Genomic DNA, 16,326 nt, shown 5'->3' with positions numbered 1-16,326 from the left:
TATGAGGCCTGAAAATTAGGACATGCAGAAAGGCATCTAGGCTAATAAGCCAGTCTACTGGTAAGATCTGAGACCGAGACTGGCAATATCTTGGACCAAAGATGGTCCAATGAAACCATGCGAAAGTGAGGAGGATCCACTAGGTAAAGATCGATGAAACTACAGATTGGTGGTGGGGTCCTGTACATTCAGAAGCTGAACATATTCCACTATTTGTTGATGTTCTGTTTTGGAATAAACTCTTGACAGAGCCAATGTGGTCAGAGGCGGTTGCCTGCTTAAGGGAAGTTGGTACCCTAGTTTCAGTATGTTGACAACAAAGGGATCTTCCAGGAATGTCCATTTGGACCAGAAGATCTCTAGTCTCCTTCCTACAGGTGTGGGGTGGATCTGGAGTCGGGAGGTCCCAGTCGTGGATGTCCAATGTCTCACCGGCATTTATACTGTGGCTTGGTGACATCAGCGGGCTTACCCCTCCAACATGAGTCACCAGTGGTAGGTTGTCCCTTAGTTTGCCTAATTCTGCCAGCCCGACAGACACAGGAATGCTTACCAATGTAGGAGTTGGCCTTGGGCACCTGATTTGACTTACAGATGGCCCAAAAAGACTTGAGAGCTATTTCTGTGATTGTAAACGAAGAATGTTCCTTGTAGATTCCCCTAAAGGCATCGTTAAATGCAGAAAAGGGCTGATGAAGCAACTTTCTGGTAAATTCTGGTAAAAAACGTGTAGACTCCCTCCACCACTGTAAGAGGGTGGAAGAAACGGAAATGATATACAAGGACCCACAGTCCAAGATACCTGGCAATAACCAAAATTCACAGACTTCACTCAAGAACTGCAAGAATAGAAAAACTAGCAAACGAAACAAGAACGAAAAAAATCAGCACCAAAGTTAGCAAACATAAAAACATACCAGGTAGCAAACAAATAATGAGTGATCGAGTGAGTTAGTTTAGTTTTACACCGCAATATTCCAGCTCCATGGCAACGGTCTGCAAATAATTAAGCCTGAACTAGACAATCCAGTGATCAACAACATGAGCATTGGCCTGCGCAGTTGGGAACTGATGACCAAGTCAATGAGCCTGACCACCCAATCTTGTTAGTCGCCTCTTACGACAGATTCACCTTTTATGGCAAGGATGGGTTGCTGAATTCCTATTCTACCCCAGACCTTCACAGGTCAAAGAAATCATGACCACAAGGCAAAATATACGCCCGCAGTCAAAAAAGATGATGCAGTATAGAGATCTTCATTCCAACGTCTGCCTCGATACACAAGTTAGAAAGGAATGGCTTTTCCACTTGGCCACGTGAGACTGCATAGACCAGACGTCTTCAATCAAACCACCTTGACAAGTGTTATGTTAGCAAGCTTTCGATCTTGACTTCAGCAGACTGCGTTCAAAGAGTAAGGCAAGTATGCATATAATGATGATAAGAGGTAAGTAAAAAAATTCAGATGATATATAACGATACAAAACTGGTTTTCTATTTCGGTCATCATTGCATGTGCTGTATTGCATAATATTTGCAGAACTAGGAATATTCACACACCAACAGGCATTGGTCATCATTAAGCACCACCCCTTACCCTGCCACACATATGCGTTAGTGTATGTTATCTGTATCATTACACTTCACGATGAAAACGTTCACGGTTGAAATTTCATTTGCGGCAGAGAATTATGCACGGTTTACAAACAGGTTGATTTAAAGGTAATTAAATATCGAAATGACTAGATTTAATGACGGGCTTTCATTTATAATGATGCCAATGAGTGATTTATGTATATGCGCCCCATAGAGTATATGTGATCTGTGAGCTAACCTATAAACAAATGCTGTAACAACTCATTCCAACCTAGTGACCACAGACTTGTAGATTGAAGCCTTTCATGCTGTTAGAAATAGATTGATGACTTAATTTACGGATTTTTTAACATTTCCATCTGTTACTATCATAAGGCAATGATAGCTATCATGAAATATCTCGTGGAATTATCATAAAAATAAATCATTATTTTCTTCATTCCAGGTGTATTTAAGACATTTTTCTACAACCATATGTTTGTTTTTCCTATCTTGATAGAAAATTCTTGCCGTATATTTGTGTCAGCTGAAGAAGTGTTGGTATTACAAAAAATGTCAAATTGCTGGTTTAGCTGACAGACAGGACAGACTGATGGTGCAGTACAATAACTTGTCAAAATTTTAATATCATAACAGTTTTGTATAATCTTTTTATTGCCTATTTCTCAAAATCTGATTTTACATGTAAGAAAAAACCTTGAATACATGAAATACCATAATTGGCTAGACAAAATGCTAACCACCTACCACTTATCCTCACAACACAATATGTTGATATTTGCATGTCAGTTAAACTAATTATTCTCTAGATCTCCAGATGCCATGTGGCTAAAAAAGAGGCAGTTGTGATACTTTATCATGTTCACTGTCAAGTCCTCTGAGTCACTTCTGAAGAGTTACAATATTTTACTGCAGTTTCTTTCATTAACTGTTCTGTTTCTACAGTCAGGTCTTCTACAAAATGTTTGGAAACTGAGAAATACATAGATGATCCCTTGAAATACCTCAAATTACTAGTTCATATCTTTACATGGCTTTAATGTCATTTCTTGGTAGAGTGATACATTTACATAAAATAGTGAATGCATATTTTCTTGAGCTTTACATAGAAATAAAGACAACCCAATGTGTGGGCAGATATTGTGCATTGGTACAATACTGACACATAATTGTAGCTGACGAGGTGATAGATAGCTGCTAGGAAGAAGTCACCCTGGTACCAACCTAGTTTCTTCCTCAAAACATGAAAATCATTTTTGCCATATGATATCTGATAGATATCAAGAGAACGCAGAGTATAACTATTGGTATTATGATTTAACACCTTAACAAAATGTATGAATATCAGTCAGCACTCACCTGTTTGTCCTTGGCTTGTATTTGCAATATATTGATCTGGTTCTTAAAGGCATGGTTCCACCTGATGAGAGAAATTCACTAATATACATGTGTTTTGCATACATATTCCACAACGTGATTATAAGAGCAGCATTAACAGATCATGCAGATTAAGGCATTTTTGTACTTTCAGAAATGAGCAAAAACAATCTCAATATGCATATACTTGCAACATTCTTGTTCTCTCAAACATGTTTCCAGCCCAAACTGTCACAATATTGAGTGTGACTATGTGATCTGTGTCGTAGATACATACATCTCATGAAAGCACAAACTAGAACTGCTGCATAAACAAGTAATGATGGGTCTGCAAATAACAGACAATCGAGACCCAGAAGTCATGTGAAATAACAACTTGAAGGGATCAGCAGGCTGTGCCACTATAGCTTGTTCCCAAAATTTGCTACATCTTCGCAAATGTTATTAGTTTTCGTCTGCAGATTTGTAAGTGCTCAGTGATGAACATCATCATAGAATTTATAAATAAGAAGCTGAAATATCAATATCTTGTATAATTTTTTCCTCAATGTGAACTAACCATCTGAAGATTGTGTTATTAAATAACAGTAAGTACTCAAAACTATTCAACATAAAAATCAAAGAATTTCTTTCACAAACTGTAACACAATTAATTACGTATATGAACTTTATGAAAAAAAGAAGACAAAGTTATTAATATCCCCCGCAATGGTAACAGTTATGGCTGTCAAATGTTACACTGTTCTCCACATTGATCAAACAAAAACAAACATATGTAAACCAACTGTATGACTGCTTCTTTGGACTGGAATTTGAGTCATACTCTTGATTTATGTCATTAGACTATTGAAAGGTTTTAAAGTTCCGCTCTGGGAAGGAGCCATGGCTCCAAATAATTTTTCAATATCAAGAGTACATACTCCTTACTTATTCAATATAGGAGTACTGGAAAAATATGAGTACAGTTAGATTAAATAATGGAATTTAAAGGAGCACGAATACAAAGAGACAAACAAGTAAAACTGGTAAGCAGTTTGTTCATTATTCGGACAGCAATTTGATTACTTGACCATTTACAGATCGTTGAGGCACAGTCTTGTTTTTGAAAGAAACATGTAATCTCTGTCTGTTCAGTCATACAGTGCACTGTGTCAGACTAAAAGGTTTGAATTAGACAACAGTCAGAGTTACACAGAAAATTCCTATATTGATACCTAAAGGCTAGAATTATCCTCAATTATTGTTTGCAAATTTGTGTTAATCACTTCAAAGGTAAAAAAGACTTCGCTGCTTGACAAAACACACAGGTTGTTTATTCAAGGTTTATTGGCCAAGCAGACATCCTATTCATTGAATAACATAAAATACCCACACCAATCAATGTGTTGTTTATTCAAGGTTTATTGGCCAAGCAGACTTCCTGCTTAGTCCAGATAATAAAGCTATGTTTTTTACATGTATCTACCTGTTCAGGCCAACACTTTGGTCTGAAATTCAAAATGATGAGATTCCAAGATACCAGGCTTATTCAATATCACAACAATGAAGGATTATGTAGCAACCGAAAGTTCAGTTTGGTACATACAGCAATCAGAGAAAGACAGACTCCAAGTTGGACACAGTGCACTGTATTTACATACACATGCAGAATTTTGACCAATCAAATTTAACTGAGATGATTCTCTGAGGTACGTGGTTTCCTTAGCAACCAGGATTCCTAAAACATGACAATTGAGAACTAAATGCGTCGCTATCACAAAAAATCAAAGATAGGACACTGTTTGATATGTTAGAAATAAATACATCTGTAAATGAATCTAAAATTGTACACCTTTGCTGTAGTGAGTGTCTCCTACATTTTCTAAACTACCAGTATTTCCTACGGTATCGTACATACACTGATACGGGCCATATCTGGAGCCCTGAAAGTACTACCACCAATTTCAATTGAAGTCAAATTTGTTGTCATCTGAATGCAAAGATTATCTTCTTCAGAAATTCAAAACTACCAAAAGGTATCTATGTGCCAAATCTGGTAAAGAAACATTGCACAGTTAAAATCTGCTCTGGAAAAGAGTACTACCACTAATTTCAGAAAACATCCAAGTTGCACAAAATACTGTATTCAGAAATTCACAACTGGCAAAAGGCACCAGCTCACCATCAGGTCTATCTACATGCCAAGTTTGGTGAAGAAACATTAAATGATTTTTAAAGACATGAGATAACAAAAGAATCTTACAAAGTCTGTCAGAAAGAAATAGCCAATGACTTACAGATCCTGTTCCACCTTTTTGTCCAAAGCGTACTCAAGGTCCAACAAGAGCAGCTTCTTGTACAGGTCCTCCAGACGTTGTCGACTCACCCACAACTCAGAAATTGTCTTCCCTGATTCTGACCAAAAAAAAAAATCATGCAAAAATTATACTGAGTCAAAGAAGAAACTTCACAAAATGTAATTTTTAAAAATAATGAATAATTTTTCTCTAATGACACATCTATGTATCCGAAATGGGATGTCTATCTTTTGGCTCTAGAAAAACGTTAGCAAAACCCACTCAAACCCATCCATTTGTCGTGCAAATGACGTTAGTGCCAAATCAGGTTTTGCATGTGCAGTCAATCACACGATCTTCGCATCCAAGTTTTCTTTATTTGCATGTGTTTGCATTGGCCTCAAGAACTGAAAAAAACACACTTTTAAACCACAGTTCTAACGGTACTTGAAATGCCACGACTGTCAAATATGCAATGTGAACATGTCGTTGGCATGTTGCAAGCGGGAAGAACAGTTATTGATGTCGCAAGAGCAATGGGATGAGGTTGTCTATAACAAACTGGCACCACTTCTGATCGCCCATGGTTGGGTAGACCATGTGTGACGTTACAAGCAGAAGACCATCAAATTGTCCTACGTTACCTACATGACAAATTTCTGTCAGCTACACAAACCAGGGCTGAGATGTTTAGAGGTCGACTGTCCTCAAAGACCATTTGAAATCAGTTGAGGACTGCCAATCTCCATTCTTGACGTCCATATCGTGGGCCAATATTGACGCTGTTTCATCAGCGTCAGCGTCTGCTGTATGCCCAACATCAACTCCTATGGACCCAGAAAGACTGGAATCGAGTCGTCTTTTAGCGATGAATCCAGGTTTACCCTCAGATTTGCGGATGTTAGGCATAGAGTCTGGAGACGTGGTGAACGGTATGCCCAATATTGTGTACAAGAAGTTGCATGGTGTGGGGTGCTTGCTGTGGGAACAACCGTTCCCGACTTCTGGTCATCCGTGGAAACCTCACAGCTGCTGCTTACCACGACCAGGTGCTCACCCATGAAGTCATGGCGGATCATAGCCCAGGTCTACAGTTCCAGCATGATAATGCTCGACTGCATACCATGATGTTGACATGAAGTTTCCTTCAAAACGCTGAAATCAATGTCATGGACTGGCCATCGAGGTCCCCTAACCTTAATCCAATAGAGCATGTGTGGGATGCACTTGGGAGAAGGCTTCATGGTCTTAGGAACAAACCTCAGAATTTGCAGGAACTTGGTCCTGCCTTGCAAGAGCAATGGCGCAGAATCCCCAACCACCTGTTCACAAGCATCAGGCAGTCGATAAGGAGACGGTATTTGGCAGTGGTGAATGCGCGGGGTGGCCATACACAATACTGAACTGAGAAATTTCGAATTTTTATACTTGATGTCCACCACATCTGCACATCATATTTTCAATCTCAACTCCCACGGGATCATACAACTCTTGCTGCCTACTAGGCGCACCAAGTTAATGGGGTTTTCCCATCCTTACAAGGTCCTCTGGGTATGGGACACACAGTCACAGTACTTTGTCCAAGTCTACTGCACATAGCTGTAGATGCAAGAAGGTGTTACCATTATCTTCATATGGCCACCATCTGGTCATCTACCAATGGATTCATGGGTTCTTTTAAGTGTAAAGGGTTGTGTTCCGTACACAAGGTGTGAATGTTATTACTTTGTTTCTACCTATTTAGTATAGCGGTATGATTGAGGGGAAGTAATTTGATATCGTGAAGTATTGCTGCAAAGTGGAATGTAGACACTAGGCATAATTTGAAGACAGTGCATCGCTTGAACAGGAATAACCTGATGTACGTGTGAGATTCTGCCACAAAATATTTGCAAATTATTCCATACATATTGAAGGACATTGTTTTCTTTCATGAAAGTGCATGTTGATTTGTAATCATCACTGTATTAAAGGCATAAACACTAAGTTTCTGTTGTTTTACTGTTGATTGACAACAGCCCCGCCCATCCACGTGTTCCTAATTTAAAGAATGTGACAGTGGCCTATTTACCACCAAATACCACATCAAGAATTCAAGGGATTATTGCATCACTTAAAAGTAACTATAGAAAACAGATGATGACAGATCTGATTAGTGCCTACAACAAGAAGGAGAAATAAGAAGTGACATTGCTGTCTACAATCACTAACATTTACCGAGCCTGGTGTCACATGATCTCTCAATGCATTGTCAACAGCTTTCTAAAGGTAGGGTTCAAGTTACCGGATGAAAATGACATGGATGATTCTGAATTGGATGAAGATTACATACCCCTTGCAAACTTGCATGGAATGTGGGGAGAAGTGACTGACATTGCTAATGTACTGGCAGAGGTGACGCTCGAACATTTCTTGAATGCAGATAAAAACATTGTGACCACCAGAGTTGGAAGTGAAGACGACAGCGGAGGCAGCAACATGTTTAAAACATGTAAGAGACTTTTTCTTGTCAAGACCAAATGTTCCCTTGTCTGTCTTTGATAATATTAATGATTGTATGCAAGCTCTTGAATCTATTCAAATGTCTGCTCGTGTTCAAACTACAATTACTGATTTTGTTAAAGATGCATTATAAAATACATGATCGATGATGAAATGAATGATCCATGACAATTATATGTTCGTTGGTTTTGTCTTATTTTATTTTCTGTGTGAACATGATCTTGTCTGAAACCAGTGACATGGTGACGATTCTTGGTCATTTCCAAATAGTCACGAACATTCCCGAATCGCTTAGAACGAACTTTGCTTACAATGAACTGAAAACAACAGTCGCTTTGAGTTCATTATAAATGAATATTACTGTAAATACGATTAAAGATATTTTATTAATACAGCAACTTTTAGGCGTGTTTCCAATAAAATTAAACGAATTTGACTCTGCAAATATGTTCTCATAATTGATCATTTTGAAAATAGAAATAATTTCAGGTAACATTATAAATATAAAATTATTAAAATCTAAATATTTTAGATATTTAAAGACTTACCTTACCATAGGTCTTATGCATATTACCTCAAGCTTCGCTAGAAGATATCAGACAGTCATTGATTTGCAAACAATCCAAAAATCACTTTTACTGGCAACAGGAAGGTCTGAAGAGTCCAGAGTGGGGTGGAGCATCCAGCGTTGGGAGGGAGTCAACGCCTTATGGTAAGGTAAGTATTTAAATATCTAAAATATTTAGATTTTAATAAATTTTTAACTTACCCTGCCATAGGTCTTATGCATATGGCTTCGGTAGATGGATGGTGGTGTGGACTCCGGAGGGCCATCCCTCAGCAACCAGTGCACATGTATTAGGAGAACCTGGGAGACCCATGCCAACAGTCACAGGGCAAACCTGGAAGCAGGACAAAGAGTAACCCAAGGGAACTCCAAAGAAAAAACGACGCACCCTGAGGGTGAGGTTAATCTTAAGACCAACTGTAAGTAACAGTGTTATTACCTAATGGGCGGATGGCCGGGTAAGTTGCTGGGCAACCACCAACGGACTGAAAGACTGTAGTCCCTCCATGTCCTCAACTGCCAAGTCCCTCAGGTGGTGGGAAGCGAAGGCAGTAGACGACTTCCAAAAGCAGCCTTCCATAGTTTGTGGCACTGTGCAATTTCTATGGAGGGCCATGGTAGATGTCAATGCTCTGATCTCGTGTGGGTTGTTCGCCACCCGATGAGGTAGATGCTTGGCATCAAAAGCCACCAGGATCGTGGATCGAAGCCATAAGGTGACTGTGTTCCTGTTCACCTCCCCTTTGCAGGTAGTCGAAAGCGGGATGACCAATCTTTTACGGGGACGTCTCTTAGAAACCAAATTCCGGATGTAACATTTGAGGGCTCTAACGAGACACAGCAGCTCCTCCTCCAAGTCATGTTATCCCAAGACTGAAGATAACGGAGGAATGGAGAACAGCCTGTCTGGCTGTCCAGGGAGCTGATTCTTGGCCACAAAATCCCACAGGAGACCCGAGTGGGCTCGTCCATGCCTCGACTGCTCAAAGCGAACCTGCGTCTTTTTTAGACAAATACATGAAGGAGGCTTCCTCTAAAGGCTCATACGGAGGCCCTCTAAGATGTTGTAGGACGATGTTGAGGTCCCAAGCTGGAGGACGAAGCTTAACTTTCTGGTCCTCCAATTTGAAGGTCTTGAGTAGTGCAATAAGCTCTGGTACCTTGGAAATCCCGCTTAAATCGTCAAGCAGGAGTTCAAAGCCGACAGATAAGTCCCCAAGGTACTGCCTCTAAGATGCTTGCAGTTATGCAGGAACAGGAGGAAGTTTGCTAAAAACTGTGGAGAAGCTGTCATAGGATCTTGCGAACTTTCAGCACAAAAACTCTCAAATGAGCGCCACTTGTCATCATATAAGGAGCTAGCGGACACTCGATACGCACAAGCTAGGACGCTTGCTGCACACGAGTAGCCCTTAACTCTTAATGCCTTCTGCAAATAACCCAAACGTGAAGATGAAATCTGAGAGGGTCCGGATGAAGCTGCCGACTGTGTGGATGTCGAAGCAGACGTAACTAATCTGGGACCTGGTAAGACTCTCCGCTGGCGAGACAACGTAGGTCGGGGAACAATGGCCTGGCTGGCCACCAAGGAGCGACCAAAAGCAGTCGCATGTTCTGAGTCTGCTTGACCTTGGCGACCACTTCTGAGAGAAGGGCTGGTGGTGGAAACGTGTAAGCGTCCAGACGTTCCCATGACAGGGAGATCGCGTCGATTGCCAACGCCTGCAGGCAAATAAAGTGACTGAGTGGAAATCGTGTGCTCCCGGGCGATTAACTTCGCCACTTGAGATGCGTACCCCTTGGCCCTCAAGACTTTCACAGATGGTCCAGGCGCAAAGATGAAACCACGGCGGATCCAGGTGCAGTGTCTGATTGTGAGGATGGTACAACAATTGGTCCCACTCTGGAAGCCGATTATTTGAAACGTCTCTCGGCACAACATATTCTCTGTTGGTGATAGACGTATTGAGCGAGATAAGGCATCTGCCATGAAGATGCAGGCTCCTGGTATGTGAGATACTTTTATTTGGAGGATCAGACCACGTCGAAGGGTAGAAACGACAAGTGTAGTAGAGGTCGAGGCCACCTTGACCCTTGTTTACCTAGAAGGCTACTATTGAGTTGTTTGTATGGATCATCAGTAGCTTGTGTTGTAAACCTGTCTTGAAATCATGATCCAGAAACCGCTGTCATAGACGTAATAGTAGACGTCTACATATGATCATATCCTAAGGTGACGTGAGCAAATCGAGTAGACATTATCACTGACATAGTGTAACGTAAGGATCTTCAAGGATGCGACCAGTCCCTCCAAAGGACACCCAGTCTCCCGCCTACTGGCGTAGGAATACCTGGTAAGGTGATCGATCCTCGAGGCGTTGTCTTCAGACAAGTCCATCGCCGCCGCCGAGGTAGCTGACGCCAGTGCAGACAACAGCTTAAGCATCCACTTGAGTTCATTCTCAATGGCCACCCGCTTAGAATCCTGCACTCTGTAAGAGAGCTGCGAGGAGCCCAATAACCGCTTCAGAGATTCATCCAGGACAGCCACGCTGTCCGCAAAAACCAGGCTGTGTATCTTGTAATCTGACTTCCTAGACTTACATGCTTTGAAATTCGGATTAGATGACAATTTCTCAAAGTCCACATCTAATACAGCCACGACGTCCGCCACCATAGGATGAGGCGGGATGAGAAGCTCCGGCGATAAATGAATTGCTGGATTCAGCCGAAGGCGAAGGGCAGTCCGGTAACCTGTCAGCAATCCACTCGAAGACGACTGATAAGGGTAGTTAAGTGCCATCGCAGTCGCCTCCTGCCTCCTTGTCGAAGTCTGGGCAAAAAACCTGTTCCTCAAGGTCCTCCCAGGATTCGCAAATTCGAATCACACCACAGTGTAGAAGACGAAGTCGATGCACGAGCAGCAGATTCCTTGGACGGGATTCAAGGTGGTTCCGGCGACCGCGAGTTCTAGAAGAGCGTCAAGGTGATATGGACTGGGCGCGCAAGCAACGTCTTCACCTGGTAGTAAAGCGAGAGTCCTCATTCAAAGGGCGTCGTGGGGACCGTGAGCTTGACCGAGAGCACCAACAAAGACTACTGTGGAGGGTACAGGATAGCCGACTCCCAGGGAACCTGGAGTGCGATCTGCACCGAGAGCGCTCTGCCTCCAAGCGCGCGATTCATCCAACTGTCGTTCAAAACCTCTTCCCTGGACAACGTATGTAACACCCTGGGTATACGGTAAGGCGCAGGCACAGGGTCCGGCGACGGCATAGGTGCTGGTGTCGGGATAGGCGCTGACGTAGGCATAGACGCTGCCGTAGGCATAGGGGACTGGTGTAAGCACAGGCGCTGGCGTAGGTATAGGCGCTGGCATAGGTGCTGGCGTAAGCACAGGCGCTGGTGTAGACATAGGTGCTGGTGTCGGGATAGGCGCTGACGTAGGCATAGGCACTGGCGTAAGCACAAGCGCTGGCATAGGCATAGGCGCTGACGTAGGCATAGGCACTGGCATAAGCACAAGCGCTGGCATAGGCATAGGCGCTGGCATAAGTATAGGCGCTGGTGTAGGCATAGGCGCTGGTGTCGGGATAGACGCTGGCATCGCAGCAGCACTGGGCGTCAGGAGGGAGCGCAGGAACCTCTGGACTTCCGGCTGAGACAAGGCATCTGGATGAAAACAGATCCACGATGGAATCCGAGCGAGGTGGTTCCGGGGACAAACGTACAGGCGTCACGGACGAACGCCCCATCCCAGGCCCCGCACAGGCCCTGAAGACGGTTGTAAGTCAGGGTTGTCCGGCAGAGATCCCAACGACGACGCTGGAGAGGACATCCTTCTCTTCCGCTGTGCAAAATGCTTCCTCTTAGCCTCAATAAAAGTCTTGAAATCTGCCACCAATAACGCCTCGCAGTTATGGCAGCGTCCGTCAAAAGAGCAGGCTAGAGACGCACAATCTGGGCACCAAGGGCGGGGATCTTTCGCCGATTTCTGCCCCTCGCAGATAGTGCAAAACTGGCGAGACATACACAGTTAACTGCAACAAACAAAACACAACAATGCGTTGAAACCAACACCAGGAGGTTGAAAAAACACCCCTATACCAGAAATGCAGCACCAACGCACCCCCACTATAAAGTAGGCACGCCCGTATGCTCGTGACAGCGAAGGGCAATCAACCAAAAAGGCTGCGTGCCTACATCGCAACGTGGCACAAAAAAACATATAAATGCAGTGAAACATGGCCAAAAATACTAATCGACATGGAAAACCACATGGAGGAAGAAAAACCAGCAACATATAATACCCCCACGGACGCCATGCAGCACTCGTACACAAACCCACCCCGAAGTGAGAGAAAAAAACAACACGAGGTAGCAAAGTAAGTGCAGTTAAATGATTACTTACCTTAACACGCACACCTAAGGGATACAAACCATACCTACCCGTGAGGAAACAACTTTATTGAACCACAAAGTAGCGAACCAAACACGTCCGAACAGACAAACGCTAGAAGTAAAAGTGATTTTTGGATTGTTTGCGCTTGCGCGAGTGGGGAGATCACGTCACTTTCGTGACTACATTCGTAGATTACATGAGGTAGCCATCTAGGGAATGGCGAATAAATGACTGTCTGATCTCTTCTAGCAAAACTTGAGGTAATATGCATAAGACCTATGGTAAGGTAAGTTAAAAATTTGTTATTTAGATGAAACTGGAAGTTGTTTGTCTGCATCAAAGTTACAAATGAGAGGAGAGCAAGTTTCAGTGAGTGTTTAATTCTCAAACACAGAAAAAGTTGTCGGTGCTTTGTCATCAAACTTTCTCAAGATGTGATGTGCACTGTCGACTTAACTTTACATCTGTGTTTGAGAATGAAACTATGAAGGTCTGTATAATGTTTTTGTTTTTTCTAAATGTTTTAACCGCAGAATGTTTTGCAGAATATTGAAAAATGGGGCGCAGAATGTGCTTAAATTTGCCGCGGAATTCTTAAAAAGTTGCCAAGGTATCCAGAAGGGACTGTCCTCCAACACTGACACAATATCAAGGAGACTACACTGTAACAACAAAAATTCTACCTCCCCAGAATAACGCTGTTGAACAGATGTACAGGCAAGGCATTGTCTGTGATTGAGGATTGAGTGCTGCGCTTCATCTGATCTAAGGTTTGGAAGCCAACATGTTAAGAAAACTGGTTTCGGAAAATATGCCACTGATTTACATAGCACTATGTTGACTCTCAGAGAGATGAAAACAAAAGAATGAAATAGACAATCCAATGTGAATGGACAAGTTAGTGTCAAGCAAGAAAAGTGGTGAGAAAGGCTGAAGAACAACATGGCACAACAGAATATGCCTATATGAAGCAGCTAGTTGACTTCGTGAATTGAGCTGCCGACTGAAGCCAGTGACCCTGTATCACCAGATGGAGTCATATGAATTACAGCGTCCAGACATCAACAAGATTTCAAACATCAAAGAGTCAGATATAATATGTCATCTTGATCACGCATTGCTTATGTGTGAGAAGTTCTGAGCCCTGAAACCAGAGAAGAGAGTTTGTAACACATAAATGATTATGCTTTCATTGTTTTTGGAGCAACCATACATCAAGATTCTACATCTAGAGTCAATTGACAACTGATGTAGGTAATAGGACAACCATCCAGATTGAGATAAGTGACTCTTTGTCTGACAATAAAACTGTTACTGTAAATCAGGATATTTTTGCGAGTGGCGACCAACAGACATTTTTACGTCACGATATTTTTGCGACTTGCCTGATTCTCAAAACATAGTTTAGTTTGACAGTTTCAAAGCTTACTTGCATCTGAAAGTTTTATCTGAAGTAAATCCAATCACATATTAAAGTTTGCTGCTAATCTTGAACACCATTGGAGTACTTCCGCATGTATGCAATCAGTGATGTTTTCATAAAAAGAACACTTGCTGCATAGACTAGATAAGCTTAAAACAGTTCAAAGGGACAAATGAGCAACATGACAAATGAACAATTAAGCTTTGGGATGAAAGAACACAATTGTTCCTGGCCACTATGACATGAAAATTCCTTTCAAAACAGAGCACCAAATTTGCCGAATAATTATAGTGTTGCTGAAAGTCAACTGGATTCAGAATGAGAAGTAATCCAACATGTATGATGCTGGAATTGAAGAGCATCTCAACAAAAGGTACATTGAAAAGGTAAAGGGAGAAAATGTCGACAAAGTTTATGGGATTCGGTATATTCCACACCATGCAGTCTTCAATGAAAATAAGCCTGACAAGTTGTATTTTACTTATTTGTATTCAGCTAAATTCTGTGAAACAAATTTATTTTGTTAGAATTTGGGGAGGAAGGCTGAAAAGAGACAACCTCCCTCCTCTAAGAGTTCATGCAGAATAAGTCTGTATAAATTAAGCCAAATACTATTAAAATCTAAATATTTTAGATATATAAATACATACCTTACAATAGGTCATATTACCCCAAGTTTTGCTTAAAATACCTAAAATATTGCTTTGTTCTTAGCTCATGGTTGACATGTTTTTAATTCAACTTTAATATTATTCAACTGCCTTTGAGTAGCTGTGGGGTAAAACTGATTAGCTTGGGTCCCTCCATTGTTTAACATAGCTTACGCATGATTGGTCTTGAGTAGGATGGTGAGGGCATGATATAAAAAGCTGCTGTAAAGCTTTAGTTCTTAAATTAAGCTTTAGTCAGCCCTAACCTCTCCCTCCAGCTAGTGTGTATACCTCTTATCATTTTCCTGGTCAGAAGCCATGTCATTCGATTGTGTTGATCTCAGCAAAATAATTTAATGTGAATCTCCTATGATTTCGTTGGTTTTCATAATGAAGGCTTGTTGGGCTTGTATCCCTTGATCTATGTATTTTTTTTTCTCATCTTTGCTGATGGCAGTGTGCTTTTACGAGACTTGGTTCGAATCTCTTGTTTCATTCTGTGATACTTTGCTAGTTCTGAGATTTTACTGTCCATGAGTGTGCTGGAAATATGGTCAGTTGTGTTTCACTTTGCTTCGACTAGAATACTAATTTTGTCATGTTTCAATGCTTTATGATTTAATTTGCAAGATACAAACTTAAACACCAACCACACGAACCCTGACACCCAAGCTGTTATTTCAATGCCTAGCACTATAGGTGTGGCTACAATGGTGGTCAACAATCCAACATCTACTGCTCCTAATCCCATACTGGTTGCCATAAGGCTAGTGTCAACCCCATCCCCGAAACTGAAAGCTCTATGGTATTTCTAACATAATGCTGCCTGTATGTCGCGATCTTGTTCTAGTTGACGTTTTATGTCACATAACGGTTTCAAACGAAACCCGTCTACAGTTTCCATTGTTTTTTAGCTACTTCTTCAGTGACTAGTTATAGTCCCATTCTGTGTTTGTATCCTACATATATTTTATAGGAACTTTTATGTTAACTTCGAGTACATACACTTCAACCCCATGAAATGTACGTTGTCAGGAAGGAAAATTTTAACGATCGATATGGTGTCATCTATGCAGACTTCAAAACCCTCATCAAAATGGTGGACACATTCAGCCCATCCACGGATATAAGTTTCACACATGAAACACAAGAGCACAAGGCCTGTTGGTTTGGGTGTGTGGTCATATGATGCAACGGGAAAGCATGTGGTATACTGACACCCCGAAATGGCTGAAAAATTTCTCACATGTTTGCAACAGGAAGAGAAAGCATCAGAAAAAGTTGTACACTATCGCCCCTATGCGATTGACCCAAGCCAACCAGCATGCCCACTGATATGCCAAAATTGTCACGTGTGCAATGAACCCCTGAACGGTGATTCGGTGTGAAATCACTGCCATATCTCCGCCCACAGCGTGTGCACCCTAAAACTCAAAATCAATCCATAAACCATCCAAAGATCTGTCGTGTTTCACAATCTCCATCTTTACGACTCTCATTTGATCATGCAGGCCATCAGGAAGGTCGATGG

The 16,326-nt window shown here is 41.7% G+C and overlaps 1 protein-coding gene across 2 annotated transcripts in view; it reads right to left on the bottom strand.

The window, feature by feature from the left end:
• LOC137273701 (nonsense-mediated mRNA decay factor SMG7-like) overlaps positions 1 to 16,326 on the bottom strand; it is a 523,786-nt gene that overhangs the window by 469,162 nt on the left and 38,298 nt on the right. For both annotated transcript variants that reach the window (XM_067806500.1, XM_067806501.1), the window contains exons 3-4: positions 5,251 to 5,368; positions 2,957 to 3,017 (exon numbers count right to left, since the gene is read on the bottom strand). In XM_067806500.1, coding sequence (XP_067662601.1) covers positions 2,957 to 3,017; positions 5,251 to 5,368 — 179 coding nt within the window. The remainder of the gene's footprint in view (positions 1 to 2,956; positions 3,018 to 5,250; positions 5,369 to 16,326) is intronic.

This window comes from Haliotis asinina, chromosome 2, assembly GCF_037392515.1.
Source record: "Haliotis asinina isolate JCU_RB_2024 chromosome 2, JCU_Hal_asi_v2, whole genome shotgun sequence".
Lineage (NCBI taxonomy): Eukaryota > Metazoa > Mollusca > Gastropoda > Lepetellida > Haliotidae > Haliotis > Haliotis asinina.
Note: the sequence above shows the minus strand (reverse complement) of the source record. Positions and strands in the feature narration are given on the sequence as shown.